At 39.9% G+C, this 16,985-nt stretch overlaps 1 protein-coding gene across 1 annotated transcript in view; it reads left to right on the plus strand.

Annotated features, from left to right (window-relative positions):
• The window catches only part of LOC138953485 (patched domain-containing protein 3-like), an 83,568-nt gene that overhangs the window by 33,684 nt on the left and 32,899 nt on the right, over positions 1-16,985 (plus strand). Inside the window, exons 5-6 of the mRNA XM_070325328.1 lie at positions 6,799-6,937; positions 7,307-7,405. Coding sequence (XP_070181429.1) covers positions 6,799-6,937; positions 7,307-7,405 — 238 coding nt within the window. The remainder of the gene's footprint in view (positions 1-6,798; positions 6,938-7,306; positions 7,406-16,985) is intronic.

Here is a 16,985-nt window from a genome sequence, read left to right on the forward strand (position 1 = left end):
CTCGCACTCTTGCACCGTGTCACCTATGCTTACTGTGTGTGTGTGTATGTGTGACGGAGTGATTGAGTTTGTGTTACTGTTTGTCGATTTCTTACGTGAGCCTTGAAGGCTTCGCCTCTTGTTTTATTAAAGATTTAGTCGAGTTAAAAGAAGGTTATTTCCCTTAGTCTCGGTATGGTTCGCAAAATGTGCCAAAAGTTGATTTTTGTGTGTGGAGAAATTAAAACAGTTTTAGGGTCGGCGGGAAAAAAATAGGGTCGGTCGGGTTACCCAATTTTTTAAATTTTTTTATTATGGTGAGCTTATATAGCGCGAACCACAATTAACTGTGCTCTCTACATGCCGTGTGAAATGGAATGTTTTACAGACAGACAGACAAACAAACATTTTTTACACACAATATATAACGCATTCACATCGACCAGCAAACCTCAAGCCTGTTAGGCGAGCATTCACCTTTCACGGCCTTTATTCCAAGTCACACGGGTATTTGATGGACATTTTTATCTATGCCTATACAATTTTGCCAGGAAAGACCCTTTTGTCAATCGTGGGATCTTTAACGTGCACACCCCAATATAGTGTACACGAAGAGACCTCGGTTTTTCGTCTCATCCGAAAGACTAGCACTTGAACCCACCACCTAGGTTAGGAAAGGGGGGGAGAAAATAGCGGCCTGACCCAGGGTCGAACACGCAACCTCTCGATTCCGAGCGCAAGTGCGTTACCACTCGGCCACCCAGTCCCTAAACCAACGTATATTTTTGTTTGGCCTTACACTTACAGGCCTGCTGCAATCATGTGCATCGCTTCTTACTAACGGACCTTTTGGATAATTATTAATCTTTCACAAATCATGCAAACTGCTGAACCGGCAGCCCTAATTTGCTGTATACCCAATCTTAGCAATAGACACACGCTGCCTACTTTGCTAAATCATATTTTGTATTGCAATCGGTAGTTTAGTGAATTCGGCACTATATTCATCCCTCAATGGAAGTGGTGAATTGAAGGAAAGTCGTGTGATTCTGAATAGCCAACAATTAACCTTCGCCGGTGGTCGTGGGTCCTTGTGGACCCAGAAGGGTGTTTAATTGCAAATATCTCTTAAAACTAGTTGGAATTTTGAATGCCGCAGGCACCTAAAAAGCTCTTATGTCCTAAAATGTCAGCGAGAAGTAATTACAACAACAAAAATCATATTTAGACTACAAACATAGTGGGGCCGTGCGGACCCATGTTTCTCAAAGACGGAAATGAGAAGCATAGTCGATGACCCGGACGGGCAAAGGTTAAGACAATTCTTTTGGATATCTTGCCTGCAACGGCACCTTAGGAAGACCCACTTGTGCTGTTCTCATACCGGCAATTAATTTCTGGCACTATAAAAAACGCTCGCGCTGGACCCGAGTACTCTTCAGACTGGCTCGCTCCCCCTGTAGTCTTTTTCTCTCGCGCGGTGTGTGTGTGGCGCACGTTATAATTATGTCAAAGCAGCACCGCCCTGATATGGTCCTTCGTGGTCGGCTGGGCGTTAAGCAAACAAACAAACAAATACGTACATAGACAGACGGACACACACACCTTTACAAAGAAACACATATACACACTCATACACACACAAACTCACACACACACACATTCACACACACACACACTCTCTCTACCTCACTCCCTCTCTCTCCTTATGTAATAAAATAAAAGTTCTCTCTCTCTCTCTCTTTCTTACACACACACACACACACACACACACACACACACACACTTTGCGAAACAGTAAAAAGGCACCTGCGATGTCTCACGTGCGAGAAACATAACTAGCGTTGACAGCGATAAGGACCGTACGTGAGAAAAAGGGTGCGAAACCATGAAAGTCTCTTGCAAGGAATGGCACTACGCTTAGACTGACCATAAAACAACAGTGTCCACTCCAAGAATTAGAGACAAAGAAACGGAGAGAGAGAGATAGAGAGAGAGAGAGAGACAGACAGACAGACAGACGACCATAAAACAAGTGTCCACTCCAAGAATTAGAGACAAAGAAACGGAGAGAGAGAGACAGACAGACAGACAGACAGACAGACAGACAGAATCTCATCCGGTTACAATAGATAGATAGATAGATAATTTATTGCCAAGTGTACAATACATGAATGAACATACAAAATACACGAGGAAAGCAGCTTGCTGTGTGATAAAAACAAAAATAAATAGCATTCATACATCACTGGCGCATAGCATCATACATACATGGGTAAGACAATTTGGTATCACAGTAACTAATACATACACTATACAGACATGGTGAGAACTATGAAACTCTAAGAGCTATCGGAACCCCTCGGGAGAGAACACACCCCTGTGGGGCACCAATGTTCAAGGTGATTGAGCTAGAAGTACTGCTGCCTACTCTTACAACCTGAGGCCTATCCAACAAAAAATCTAGAACCCACTTACAAAGAGATTCCTCGACGCACATGCCAGTGAGCTTGGAGAACAGTTTATGTGGAACAATGGTGTTAAAGGCAGAGCTATAGTCAATGAAAAGAACTCTAGCATAACTACCAGGCTTCTCCAGGTGCTCAACAATATGATGTAGACCTAAGGCTACTGCATCGTCCACGGAACGGTTGGCCCGATATGCAAACTGGTGAGCGTCAAGACTAGCATCAGTGGCTACCTTCAAGCGCTGGAGCACTAAACGCTCCAAACACTTCATCACGACTGAAGTCAATGCCACAGGGCGGTAGTCGTTGAGACCAGAAACGTTAGCCTTCTTCGGTACAGGCACCACAATGGAGCGCTTGAAGCATTTAGGAACATGGCACTGTTCTAGCGACTTGTTGAAAATGTCCGTGAAGACTGGAGCAAGTTGGTCTGCACACGTCTTCAGAGTCTGAGGAGTGATCCCATCTGGGCCTGCAGCCTTCCTGGGGTTCTGAGCCAAAAACAGTTTACGAACCTCGCTCACTTGGATAGGAAGTGGGCCCAGAGGGAGGGACGTTAGTGAAGGTGGAGACGTACAGCCATCTGAGGGTGAAGGGGGGCCGTAGACGTCAGTCATCGCAGGGGGTGAAGGTGGTAGACCCCAGCCAGCCGGTGATAATAAAGAGCGGCCGTCAGCGACGTCTGTCGACGCAGAAGGTGGTAGACCCCAGCCCGTCAGTGAAGGAGGGCGGCAGCCAGCGACGTCTGTCATCGTAGAGGAAGGCCAGCTGCCCCCCGCCAACGAGCGAGGAAGACAGCCAGCGACGTCTGTCATCGCAGGGGGTGGAGGTGGAGGACCCCAGCCAGCCGGTGATGGAGAGCGGCCGTCAGCGACGTCTGTCATCGTAGATGAAGGGGTCGGAGGCGAGCAGCCAGGGACGTCAGCAGTCTGGCCTCCAGAGGATGGGCCATGGTGTCGCCTATCAAACCGCGCATAGAACTCGTTCAGTTTGTTTGGTAGGTCAGGGTCATCACTCACAGAACTAGCCTTCGACTTGTACTGAGTTATAGTTTGCGGCAAGCTTTGCCACACAGAACGCGCATCATTTGATGCAAATGGTCCCAGGTAACATTATGAAGTCTTAATACGATTAATCGGACCTATTATCAAGTTAGTGTATCAACTTTTGAACGAACTGCGCCCAGTAGTTTCCCAGCAATAAGCTGTTAAGTCGAGACAGACACACAATTAAAGTCTGCTGAGCCCAAGTACTAGCGTACTCGGCACGTTTAAAGCCGCAGTTTTGAAAGAATGTCTGCTATGTGCTACAGCGACTCCTTCCTCCAAGTCTGTTATCATTAGTTGTCAACACCCAGCTTCCCTATACCCACAGGCTAATTTACAGGCCGTCTCCAATGCGCAAAGCCTGGTGGCCACACGCTGGCTGGCAGTACTGTGTGACGCGTTCGGCTGTTCAAAAAGACTCCCTGGCTGGTGTGAATTCCTCCCACCGCCAAGTCGTTTTTGTGGTTTATTTCGCATTTAGGTCCCAGGTAACATTATGAAGTTTTAATACGATCAATCGGACCTATTATCAAGTTAGTGTATCAACTTTTGAACGAACAATAATACAATAACAATAACAGCACTTTATTGTCCATTAAAATATTACATAAAAATGGAAATTTTTCTTCGGCACACCCTGCCTGCCTGTAAACGATTATAACAACAATTGTATAGGACGACACACATAAAACATAAAACATAAAAGGGATACAATCAAATATGATATTGCACTATGTGAATTTACCCTCTCATATCACAGGAGTTGGGTTTCACAGCAGAGTAATCACATTACAAATATTTCACACACACCTTCACATGTACATGTTCTGCGCGAACTTAGAATCCGGTTTCATTCTAGAATGGACCGGGTCCAGGTTGGAATTCTAACCCTGCGCAAGTACAGGGGTGCCATTCTAGAATGAAACCCTTGTTGCTGGTCCATTCTAGAATCGGCCGTGCGCAAGGTTGGAATTTGGGTCCAAGTTGGAATAGTCATTTCAGTTAGACTATCACACAGCCAAAGCTGTTTTTGTTTTTTGTGTGTTTTTTTTTCGGGTTTTTTACACTTTACTCAAAGACATCGTGAATTGGGATTGTGATGTTCTGAAAGTGATTACGATTTTGAGAGACACTCAGCACTGATTGCTTCGAACGGAAATTTCCGGACTGACAGTGTTTTGCCGATCTCGCTTGTAACTTTTAATCTTATTCATATACATGAAGTTGGTCTTCTGAATTGTGAAGATATAATGTCAACTTTTTTTTAAACCTGTGACAACAGCTCTATAACTCACTCTGTCCTTCTGTTGGTCTGTCTGTCGGTTAGTCGGTCTGACTGCCGTCTGTCTGTCTGTCTGTCTGTCTGTCTGTCAAAAAAATTGTCAAAAAACCGGACATTTCCGAGAGGGAGACAGCGCTGACATTGCAAGCGGCCGCAACCGGCTCTCATCACAACTTGAAACAACTGCCCTGCAAACAATACCGCCCTGGTAGTCCCCCTTGCTATGGTCTGCCTTTGTTTATTGCGTACCGCCTCAGGAGTATCAACTTTCTTGACATGACATGACATCGCAAGATCGCCAAAGGATTTTTTTCAGGGGTAGACAAATCAGCCCCATTTTATCAAAGGGAAGGTGCAGGTGGAGATAATTCAAGGGAAGACAACTCTGTCTTACCGACAAACATTACGGCCCCCTTTATTCAAGGGTTTCATTCTAGAATGGCACCCCTGTCCTTGCGCAGGGTTAGAATTCCAACCTGGACCCGGTCCATTCTAGAATGAAACCGGATTCTAAGTTCGCGCAGAACATACACATTGTTTTTGTTTGTTTTTCCCCAGCCGACCAGCCTCTACGTGATGCGAGAAGAATTTAAAATGGTGACTGCAGAAGGCAGGAATGACTTTTTAAACTGGTTTTTGCGTGCCAAAGGGACCTTATAACGTTTACCTGAAGGGAGAATTTCGAAACAGGGGTTGAGAGGATGGATCGGATCACGGACAATTTTGAGAGCTTTCCGCTTAATGGCAGCTTCGTAGAGACTGGTCAGCTGTCGTTGGGGTTGCCCAACAAGCTTGCTAGCCGTCGCAACAATGCGGTGGAGTTTAGCTTTGTTTTTAACATTTGTGGTACCATACCATGTCACAATGTTAAAAGTCAGTATGCTTTCAATCAAACTGCGATACACAAGTTCCATAACACTTTGATTGACATTAAAATATTTAAGCTTCCTGAGAAGACAAAGTCGCTGCTGAGCTTTCTTATAAACAGCATGAACATGATCACTAAAAGTCAGCTTATTGTCAATTGAAACCCCAAGATATTTGAAGGTTTCCACAAGTTCAACTTCCTTGTCGCTTATTCTCACTTTTTGGGGACCACAATTATCACTCTGCGCCCAGTAGTTTCCCAGCAATAAGCTGTTAAGTCGAGACAGACACACACACACACACACACACACAATTAAAGTCTGCTGAGACCAAGTACTACCGTATAAGATAATATATATTATATATAATGAGTCATGATAAACGACACCTTCCTCCCCGTGTAACCAGCCTTGTTACGGATCTGTTCATGCTCTTGATTTTCGGTACGTGTCCTAGTGCAAAGACGCACCTTTTCACCATGAAAGCCTGGGCAGGTCTGTGACTGTGAACGTGTATGCGGGCAAGACATGGTAGCTTTAACAAGTACCGTAAAGGTACATGTGTATAATCAATGTCAACAAGTCAATTAAAGGCTGACATATAGTCCTATTTAATTAGTTTAATTACTTCCAGGGCTTTTCCCATCGTTGCGGGGATATATGAATTAAGCTTCCTGCAAAGTTTTAGGTTTGAAGTCCTTACTAATTACGAGAAATAATTAATTCTTTATTGCTATGTTGAGCAACAGTTCTCCAGGACTTGGGCTATTTTTAGACCGTCAACACAGACAGTACAGCTTCGTCAATCCCCGCGTGAAGGAAATCGCTCACCTTCCACGTGCAAAACGTAGTGATATTGACACGCCAGATTAGCGCGGTAGCGTATTGTGCTAAGCAGGAAAGCGCGCTTTTCTGTATTCTTGTTAACTTCGCAATTTCCGGAAAACATCCACTTTTACTTTGAGACTGTTCTGTTTACATTCGACACTATCAAAACCACTTTGCAATACTGAAGTAATTTGTTCTGTGTTCGAAAGCTACAGCCAATCGTTATTAGGTACAGTTTTATAACATTATTGGCACATGTAAACAATATGAATTAATTAATGAACGCTACGTATATGGCAGCCTTTAATTGTTGCTGATGTTGTGTTCAGGTTTTTCTGGCGTGTGGATCAAAAGAAGATAGCGAAACTGTGGAACATAAAGTTTCTCGAGTTGGTAAGCACGCTTGATAAGGAGGGCCTCCCTTACGATGTTACCATTGCTTACTCCACCAGCGAGTCTCTGGAGCATGTAAGTTACTTATTTAAACCTTTAAATCGAGTCAGTTGCTTTAGTAAACTGTATTAATGCTTACTGACAGATCAAGCCACCGTAGAGGAGGAAAGCCGTTGATTGAGAACAGTGTCCCTTGAATAGGCACAACATTCTCTTTCTTGTGTTACATTCTTTTTCTCTACTGAGTACTCTCTACTTTAGCAGGAAAAAAAATACACAAAAAAGATTGTACTAATGGGTTAACGAAGACGATACAAATCACAATGTTCAACGTTTCGACCCTGTGGTATTCCTCGGTAACACATTCACACATTACTGTTTTTATCAAATTCGCCAGTTGAATCCACTCAGTTGAACGTATCATTTTATTTTGTTGTGCGCCAGGAGCTACTAGAGGGGACTTCTGGAGACGCCATTTACTTCGGCCTTACCATCTTGCTGATGAGTTCCTACTCCATCCTGGTATCCACGGGAGGCGACGTGGTACGGTACTTCTTCTTCTTCTTCTTCTTCTTCTTCTTCTTCTTCTGTGTTAATGGACTGAAACTCCCACATACACTCGCGTTTTTGCACGAGTGGATTTTTGACTCACCTGAGTAACTGGTGAGTATTAGGATTCATATATATGGTCATGGCTCAGAAAAGGTGTCGAATTTGTGGGACACTTGAGTCACAAATACAAACTCTTGGATTACTTTCCGTTTTGGGGTCCAGCAAAACTGTTTATGTGTTTAGTTGTGTCTGGGCAGTAACAATGTATTTTCATCAATTACTGCAGAATGAGTTGCATTTTAAATTTTAACTGGAGTGTGTTACATAACACCGTGTCACACATTGTTTTCTAATATACAGTAAACAGTAAACCTATTACACAATAAAAGTTAACTGCATTATTTAGTATCTACCTTGATCTTCATTTGTGAAAAAAGGCATTCCCCGACAGCAATAATCTGCATATCTAGGTACCCTAGGAATATGTGTGTGTTACCTGAACACCAATAAACAAAACAACGATCAAACAAGTACTCAAAGAACTGAAAAGATTACTGTTTCAGCAGTCAATCTATTCTTAGTTCCACACACTTCATATGGACAGTCTGCAAAAAAAATCAAATCAGAACAAGATGTCAAAATGTATTCAAACAAAAATCAACTTTCTGTGTCTCACAACACAGACATTCAAAACTGCGAAATTCCTATTTATTTTACACACAAAACCTTAGAAATACATGTAATGGGAAGAGAAACAAGTACATAATAGTAAAGAGTTGAAATGCAGCAATGATACCGGACCAGTTATTCCCATTATCAGTTATCTGTCAAGTCATTCCTAAAAGTTTCCAATGAGTGTGTTACATTTCACACAAAAAATCAAACTTTAGGACACTGTCAGTGTCAAGATATTCACATGAAAAATGCATGCAAAAGAATGAAAAATGAAAGAGCAAAACTATAACAACCTAACAATGATGTCTTATGACTTTTACCATGCTCCAATTCACAATATAGAGAAGATTTTCTCACTTTTGACACTGAGTGTGTTACATTTCACCAAAAAAGTCTTACTTCACATTATTTTGTAAGGTATAAAGCATATATCCATCCACTTGGTAATGAAAACAATACACTGTACAAAAAAACTTGATAAACCCAACAAAAAATCTTCAGGTTGAAGGCGGATTTTGAAGTTATCAAGAAAAATGCTGTTTATTCGCCAATGAGTGTGTTACAAAACACTGTCATAACATGAACAAAACGTTGTTCATATTCAGTGCATTCAGTTAATTGTGAAATTAATTGTAAGAATGACACCATGGTTGCTACACAACTATTGAAACTATTGTTGACACATTCCCCGACAGCAATAATCTGCATATCTAGGTACCCTAGGAAAGTGTGTGTGTTACATGAACACCAATAAACAAAACAACGATCAAACAAGTACTCAAAGAACTGAAAAGATTACTGTTTCAGCAGTCAATCTATTCTTAGTTCCACACACTTCATACGGACAGTCTGCAAAAAAAATCAAATCAGAACAAGATGTCAAAATGTATTCAAACAAAAATCAACTTTCTGTGTCTCACAACACAGACATTCAAAACTGCGAAATTCCTATTTATTTTACACACAAAACCTTAGAAATACATGTAATGGGAAGAGAAACAAGTACATAATAGTAAAGAGTTGAAATGCATCAATGATACCGGACCCGTTATTCCCATTATCTGTTATCTGTCAAGTCATTCCTAAATGTTTCCAATGAGTGTGTTCCATTTCACCAAAAAAATCAAACTTTAGGACACTGTCAAGATATTCACATGAAAAATGCATGCAAAAGAATGAAAAATGAAAGAGCAAAACCATAACAACCTAACAATGATGTCTTATGACTTCTACCATGCTCCAATTCACAATACAGAGAAGATTTTCTCTTTTTTAACACTGAGTGTGTTACATTTCACCAAAAAAGTCTTACTTCACATTATTTTGTAAGGTATAAAGCATATATCCATCCACTTGGTAATGAAAACAATACACTGTACAAAAAAACTTGATAAACCCAACAAAACAATCTTAGGTTGAAGGCGGATTTTGAAGTTATCAAGAAAAATGCTGTTTATTCGCCAATGAGTGTGTTACAAAACACTGTCATAACATGAACAAAACGTTGTTCCTATTCAGTGCATTCAGTTAATTGTGAAATTAATTGTAAGAATTGTCCATGGTTGCTACACAACTATTGAAACTATTGTTGCCACATTCCCCGACAGCAATAATCTGCATATCTAGGTACCCTAGGAAAGTGTGTGTGTTACAGGAACACCAATAAACAAAAAAACGATCAAACAAGTTCTCAAAGAACTGAAAAGATTACTGTTTCAGCAGTCAATCTATTCTTAGTTCCACACACTTCATACGGACTGTCTGCAAAAAAACTCAAATCAGAACAAGATAACTGTATTGGAGTGTGTTACCTCTCACGATGTGCGAGTGGTGTGAGTAACACACTCAACACTGTTCCTAAAAAACAAACCTCTAATTCAAAACAATAAACACAGACATCATTTTCTGTTTACTTGATTCATTCCTTACTTTGTTCCAGCAAGATTTAAATAATTTTCAAGATAACTGTACAAACTATTGGAGTGTGTTACCTCTCACGATGTGCGAGTGGTGTGAGTAACACACTCAACACTGTTCCTAAAAACAACCACTTCTAATTCAAAACAATAAACACAGACATCATTTTCTGTTTACTTGATTCATTCCTTACTTTGTTCCAGCAAGATTTAAATAATTTTCAAGATAACTGTACAAACTATTGGAGTGTGTTACCTCTCACGATGTGCGAGTGGTGTGAGTAACACACTGAACACTGTTCCTAAAAAACAAACCTCTAATTCAAAACAATAAACGCAGACATCATTTTCTGTTTACTTGATTCATTCCTTACTTTGTTCCAGCAAGATTTAAATAATTTTCAAGATAACTGTACAAACTATTGGAGTGTGTTACCTCTCACGATGTGCGAGTGGTGCGAGTAACACACACAACGTAAAAAAACATATTTCTTTTTCCTGTCATTTATTTCATTAAAATGGCATGAAAACAAAGCACAAGGTGAACTGTATGGAAAGACTATAGAAAAGGCCAGAAAAAACACATGCAACGACATGAAAGCTGAATAACTTGGGAAATTGGTTGAATCGTCTCAAACAGATGTCTTTAAAAATCAAAATAAAGAAAAATCTTTGTCCTAAAAAAATGCAAATTTTATCAAAACAAATCACAATAACACTTCTAACTTTCAGATGAAAAAAAAAGGAAGTAAGTTGTTATTTAGTGAAAATAACAGTGTTTCAAACTGCAGGTGAGTGTGTTACAGACAACGAAAAACCAGTGGTTCTTAACTTGGCCGTTATCGTCCATGTCCTCCATGCCACACTGAGTTCTGAGTTCGAGACAGTGAATGCAACTTTGTAGCAGACGATAGAACAGTTGTTTCCACCGTTGGAAGTCAGGAACATGTCGATAAATAACTTTGATTTACGTTGTTACTTTTTGCGGTAACACGATAGTACACAACAACGAACTTGAGACTTATTTTCATTGCTTTGTCTTCTGTGTTTGTGCATAATTTTTTTTTTGGTAGTAGATTGTTCTTTCTTGTCCAAGTTTATCGCTTAGTTCAACGTCTGTCATCATTATTAAAAGCGCGGCAAAAGCCAAAACTGCCTACGTGACTCCTAACACGAAAAGTAACACACTCACCGTTGGATCTAAACTTGATCTCAGCCGACTGTTGGGGTGAAGTACTGGTTATCGTGCAGTATGTAAACAATAACTAACACCTTCTCTTTCCATCTTCATCAAGTTCTTATCCAAGCAGTATGTGTAGGACGCGCAAATACGACGTTTCGACACCAAGTAAAACAAGTCGCGTAAGGCGAAAATACGATATTTAGTCAAGTAGCTGTCGAACTCACAGAATGAAACTGAACGCAATGCCATTTTTCAGCAAGACCGTATACTCGTAGCATCGTCAGTCCACCGCTCATGGCAAAGGCAGTGAAATTGACAAGAAGAGCGGGGTAGTAGTTGCGCTAAGAAGGATAGCACGCTTTTCTGTACCTCTCTTTGTTTTAACTTTCTGAGCGTGTTTTTAATCCAAACATATCATATCTATATGTTTTTGGAATCAGGAACCGACAAGGAATAAGATGAAAGTGTTTTTAAATTGATTTGGACAATTTAATTTTGATAATAATTTTTATATATTTAATTTTCAGAGCTTGTTTTTAATCCGAATATAACATATTTATATGTTTTTGGAATCAGCAAATGATGGAGAATAAGATAAACGTAAATTTGGATCGTTTTATAAATTTTTATTTGTTTTTACAATTTTCAGATTTTTAATGACCGAAGTCATTAATTAATTTTTAAGCCACCAAGCTGAAATGCAATACCGAAGTCCGGGCTTCGTCGAAGATTACTTGACCAAAATTTCAACCAATTTGGTTGAAAAATGAGGGCGTGACAGTGCCGCCTCAACTTTCACGAAAAGCCGGATATGACGTCATCAAAGACATTTATCAAAAAAATGCAAAAAACGTTCGGGGATTTCATACCCAGGAACTCTCATGTCAAATTTCATAAAGATCGGTCCAGTAGTTTAGTCTGAATCGCTCTACACACACACACACACACACAGACAGACAGACAGACACACACACACACACACACACACACACGCACATACACCACGACCCTCGTTTCGATTCCCCCTCGATGTTAAGATATTTAGTCAAAACTTGACTAAATATAAAAAGTGTCCCAACTTCCGGCCCGAAAATCGACGTAAATTCACTCTACTATTGCGCCTTGGTCGAAAACAAAGTCATGAAACCTTTCGGTTTCTACCAGAATAGTAACTTTATTCATATCTGCACCCCGTGTCAGTACTTTCAAAGGTAGAATAAACCACAACTGAGCGTGTGGGGCGTTTGAATGGGGTAAGGGTGGAGTTCGACGCCATTTCTGAGCCGTGACCATAATGTGTCCGTCCGTATGTCCAGACAGTCGGATGGCTGTCCGTCCGTGGACAAACAACTTAACGTTGAGGTTATCTCGGATGGTTTTGAAGCTAGACCTCTGAAACTGTGCACACCTTTAGGGTTAGATAATCTTACAAAGTAACCCTAGTTTGGTTGACCCTCGTTAAATTTTGGGGTCACAGCGGGGTCATGTTCGTTTCATACAAACTTAACGTTGAGGTTATCTCGGATGTTTTTGAAGCTACAGCTTTGAAACCTTGCACACTTCTAGGGTTTGATAATCTTCCGACTTCACCTAAGTTTGAACTTTGATTGACCCTCGTCAAGTTTTAGGGTCACAGGGGGTTGGATTCAAAATAACATAACATCGACGTTATTTCAGGTGTTTTTGAAGCTAGAGCTTTGAAACTTTGAACACTTTAAGGGTTTGATAATCTGTCAACATGACCCTTTATTAAGGCGAGACCGGGCAGGCAAAATGAGTTATTTTTGGTCTCATATACCTTTTTGGGGTTGTTGCATTTTTCACACCTTTGAACATCCTGGAATGCATTCAATAATCTGCTTTTGTCATTTTAGACATGTATTCATGTAAATAAAACCATTTTCAAACCGATGTTTTGTTGTTTTTGTCTGTGTTTTATCAAAAAAATCGAAAAAATGGTCTACTTTGGATACTCCGTGCTGGTAAATGTGCGCACATGACATGACCCTTCGCTGTTCAAACTGTGTGGAAATTTCCGTTCTTCAAGATGACGTCATCACCGTTGGGGAATTTCCGTTGACATAGGCACAAAGAGAGAGAATCCGTTCCAACCGAAACCCCGGAATTAATATATGCAAATATATGTAGGTCAAAGGCATTTGGCGCAAGCGCAGTAGACAACTTATCAGTCCCCCGGTGTCAACAAATCCATGACTTTTTCACCGATTCAGCAGCATTTTTCAAAGTTTTGAGCTGCGGAGAACAACCCTAACATTGGAAATGTTCGGCATAGTGGCAAGAAATATCAGAGAAAGATGAACCAGCAGCAGCGAACAGTAGAACGAAGTAACAACACTCCGAAATGAACCAACATGATCGAATTGAAGCAGACGACATTCTAAGATTCTTGACTCGACGAGGTGGGTTTTGCTTCTTTCTCTTTTCGATCTTGTTTGTTTGACAACGTGATTTATTGCACATTGTTATGTTGTTGTTGTTGTAAGAATGTGTTAGGGTTTGCAGGTAAATGATAAACAGTTTGTGTCTGAAGTATTTTGCGGGTTTCTTGATCCAATTTACTGACCATGCCGCCGCCGCAAACCCCCCCCCCCCCCCCCCCCCCCCCCCCCCTCCCTCCCTCGATCATCTCTGTGATATCGTCTTCACAACCCCTATTTTATTGTTCTTCGCTGGCCAGTCCTTGAGAGCTTACTATGGTGTAACATGTCATCATTATTCTTTGTCTGTGGTCAAACTGAGAAGCAGCATCTGAGCGATGTACGACTGACACAGTTTCTGTTTCTGGTCATTGACCGTAGGAAAATAAGTACCCTACTAGAGAGCGTTCTCTAATTCTAAAGGATTGGTTTACACCAGCATGGCTGACCAACCTATCATTGACAGCAATATTGTTGTCAAATCTTTTCCATTAACTAAGGAATAAAAAAATAGATCCAATTTACTTCACCAAAGAAAAAAAAAGAGTTAAACTAAAGGACTGGGGATGCAACTCATGAATCAAAAGCATAAAGATCACCTGCAAACAGTGCTAGGTTTAGGAAATCTGAAAATGTATACACACACACAGAACACACACACACACACACACACACACTCACACACACACACACACACACACACAAAACAGACAACAGACAAGAAACAAGCAAATACATAGCAAGTGTGATGAAATGAATTAATTTTAAAAGAAAAATATGAAAAGAAAGGAAGAAAGAAAGAAAATAATTCAGCTAGTTTCAGTATTAGTTCCTGAGTGTATCATTGTATGTGATTGTGTGGTTACTCAAATCCCATTGTAAACTTGACATGTACATTTTGTGATAGGGGCTGGTATGTTATGGGATAACCTTCTGTGAGGTTTAGTGTGTGACAGGGTGAGAATACTTTGATTTCTTTTGCTTTTTCGTGGCTGCTTTTATTTTCAATTATTTATCATTATATATATTAAAACATACACTTTTTTGTCATTAAGTTGTGTGTGTTTGGGTATTAATAAGTAGTGCAAATCCACATGTAATGAGTATGAGTCACTGTTAAATTAATGAATGTCTTTTGTGTGTGTGTGTGTTCGTCAACCGACATGTGTGGGTACGAGCCGCTGAGGTGGTTGTAAGAAAATCCGCCTGGTTCAGTGGTTGGGGGCTGATTGGGATTTCTGATTTACCGGCCTAGCCAAAAAGTTGAGGTACACCCCATGTAACATGGTCATTTGCAAAATAAAGTACAAGCTCTTGTTGACGTTTATATTGAGTCTTAAAATTTGCAGCTTATTACAAACAAAAACCATGGACAGTTGTATCAAATATTAAATCAGTGTTTGTGTATTTATTAGGTTGGAGCAAGGGGAGAACCAGTCCTCCTGTGGTGGCAGCGAGGAGAAAGATTGACCTGATGGAAAAGTTTGCTAAACCGGAACTACCCTCTTCCACAGCAGAAACATCAGCTTTGCCATCTTCTGACCAACCATAAGAAGATACAGATACTTTGCCATCTTCTGACCCATCACAAGCAGATATGGATACTGGTACTGTGCAACGTCACTCCGCTGACATGTGTTGGGCTTTTGTCAACATTGATCAGCTCAATCTATTGCTGAAAGGTCTATATCCTGTACTGAATGCTTGTCTGATAGCAGTCTGATTATAAAAGAAGGTGATGCATCAGCCCAAGGATTTGCACAGGCCCTGCATCTGGAGTGCATATGAGTGTCCATTCAAGTCTGCAGTTGTTTACTCTTCTCCCGGTGTTTGCAACGCTTCGGGTGGTAAAGTTGCATTTAAAATAATCCGCGTATGACCATGTTGGTACATGGAAAGGGACATTCAGCTTTACAGAAATTTGCTGCAGTGTTAGGATTGAGCACAGAAATACTGTAATTAAAATGTTGCAACTTTTGAATGGCTTGATAGCTTTGTTCCATTTGTGTATATATAATTATGTAATGCTGTTGATGATTTGTGAAGCATCATTTCTATGCAATGGAATAAGAAATCAGTGCATCCGTTGGGTTTTTATGAGTCTGACAGTTTGGTTCTGATCAATATTTTCATATCAGCACAAACACAGATAATTGACTTTTTTAATGTTTTCATATGATTTTTTTTAAATAAAAAAAAATCTGATAATTTGATTATCAAATCATTTCCCCTTCATAGTTAAAGTGTTATTCTGGTTAAAAAAAACCACCCCATTAATTCAAGCTCTACTGTGGTACTAGTTTACCGGGGTACTAGTGAGATTCTTTTACATGCTGTTTTCTCTACATGTAATTTGAGACAAAATGTGGTAATTAAAATGTTGTAACTTTTGAATGGCTAGATGGATTTGTTCCAATTTTGTATATGTTGTTTATGATTTGTGAAGCACCATTTCTGTGCATGGAATAAGAATACAGTGGATTCCTTGTGTTTTTATGAGTCCGACAGTTTCGTTTTGATTCATATCTGCACTAACATAGATGAGTTTTCAAATGATTTTTTAAAAAAAGTTCAGATAATTTGATCGTCAAATCATTTCTCCATCATAGTAAAGTGGTCATTCTGATAAAAACATATGAATTCAGGGTGCACTGTGCTACTTGTTTTTTTATGTACTGGTTCAAATCTTTAAAATGCTGTTTTCTCTGAATGTAATTTTCAGACAAAACGCTACAATTAAAATGTTGCAACTTTTGAAAGGCTTGATGGATTTGTTCAGTTTTTGTATATGTTGTTTATGAGTTGTACAGCATCAGTTCTGTGCATGGAATAAGAGTTCAGTGCATTGGTTGGGTTTTTATGAGTCTGACAGTTAGGATCTCATGTATTTTTCTTATCAGAACTGAACGGGTAACTGAAAATGCTAAATTAAAATAATATATTGCTTAGAAATGCTTTTCGATGCACAGAATTATTAAACACACACATATTGCTGCAAAGAAGAAAAATTGGATCAAAACATGCACTGGTTCACAAACTGCAACATTTTAAAAAAAGCACATTTTATAACGTTTTTCTCACATTTTGGTGAATAAAACCCCCAAAAATTGCTTTACACTCAAAATTTAAAATGGTTTCCCTTAATTAAGTTATTCTGCTTGCAAAAATCAAACAAGCAGCAAACTGTTTCCAAAATAAAAAAAAAAAGTGCCCGCCTACCCTGTCTCCCCTTAAACAGGGAGATGTGATGTATGTCGGCTTTAAAAGTACTAGTAAAAGTCAAGAAAACCTGGAGGTTTTTTTTCTCCAGTTATTGCTGTTAGTATACGCCCACAAACAACAAACCATGAAAGAGACTT

The sequence above is a fragment of the Littorina saxatilis genome, linkage group LG17 (assembly GCF_037325665.1).
Source record: "Littorina saxatilis isolate snail1 linkage group LG17, US_GU_Lsax_2.0, whole genome shotgun sequence".
Lineage (NCBI taxonomy): Eukaryota > Metazoa > Mollusca > Gastropoda > Littorinimorpha > Littorinidae > Littorina > Littorina saxatilis.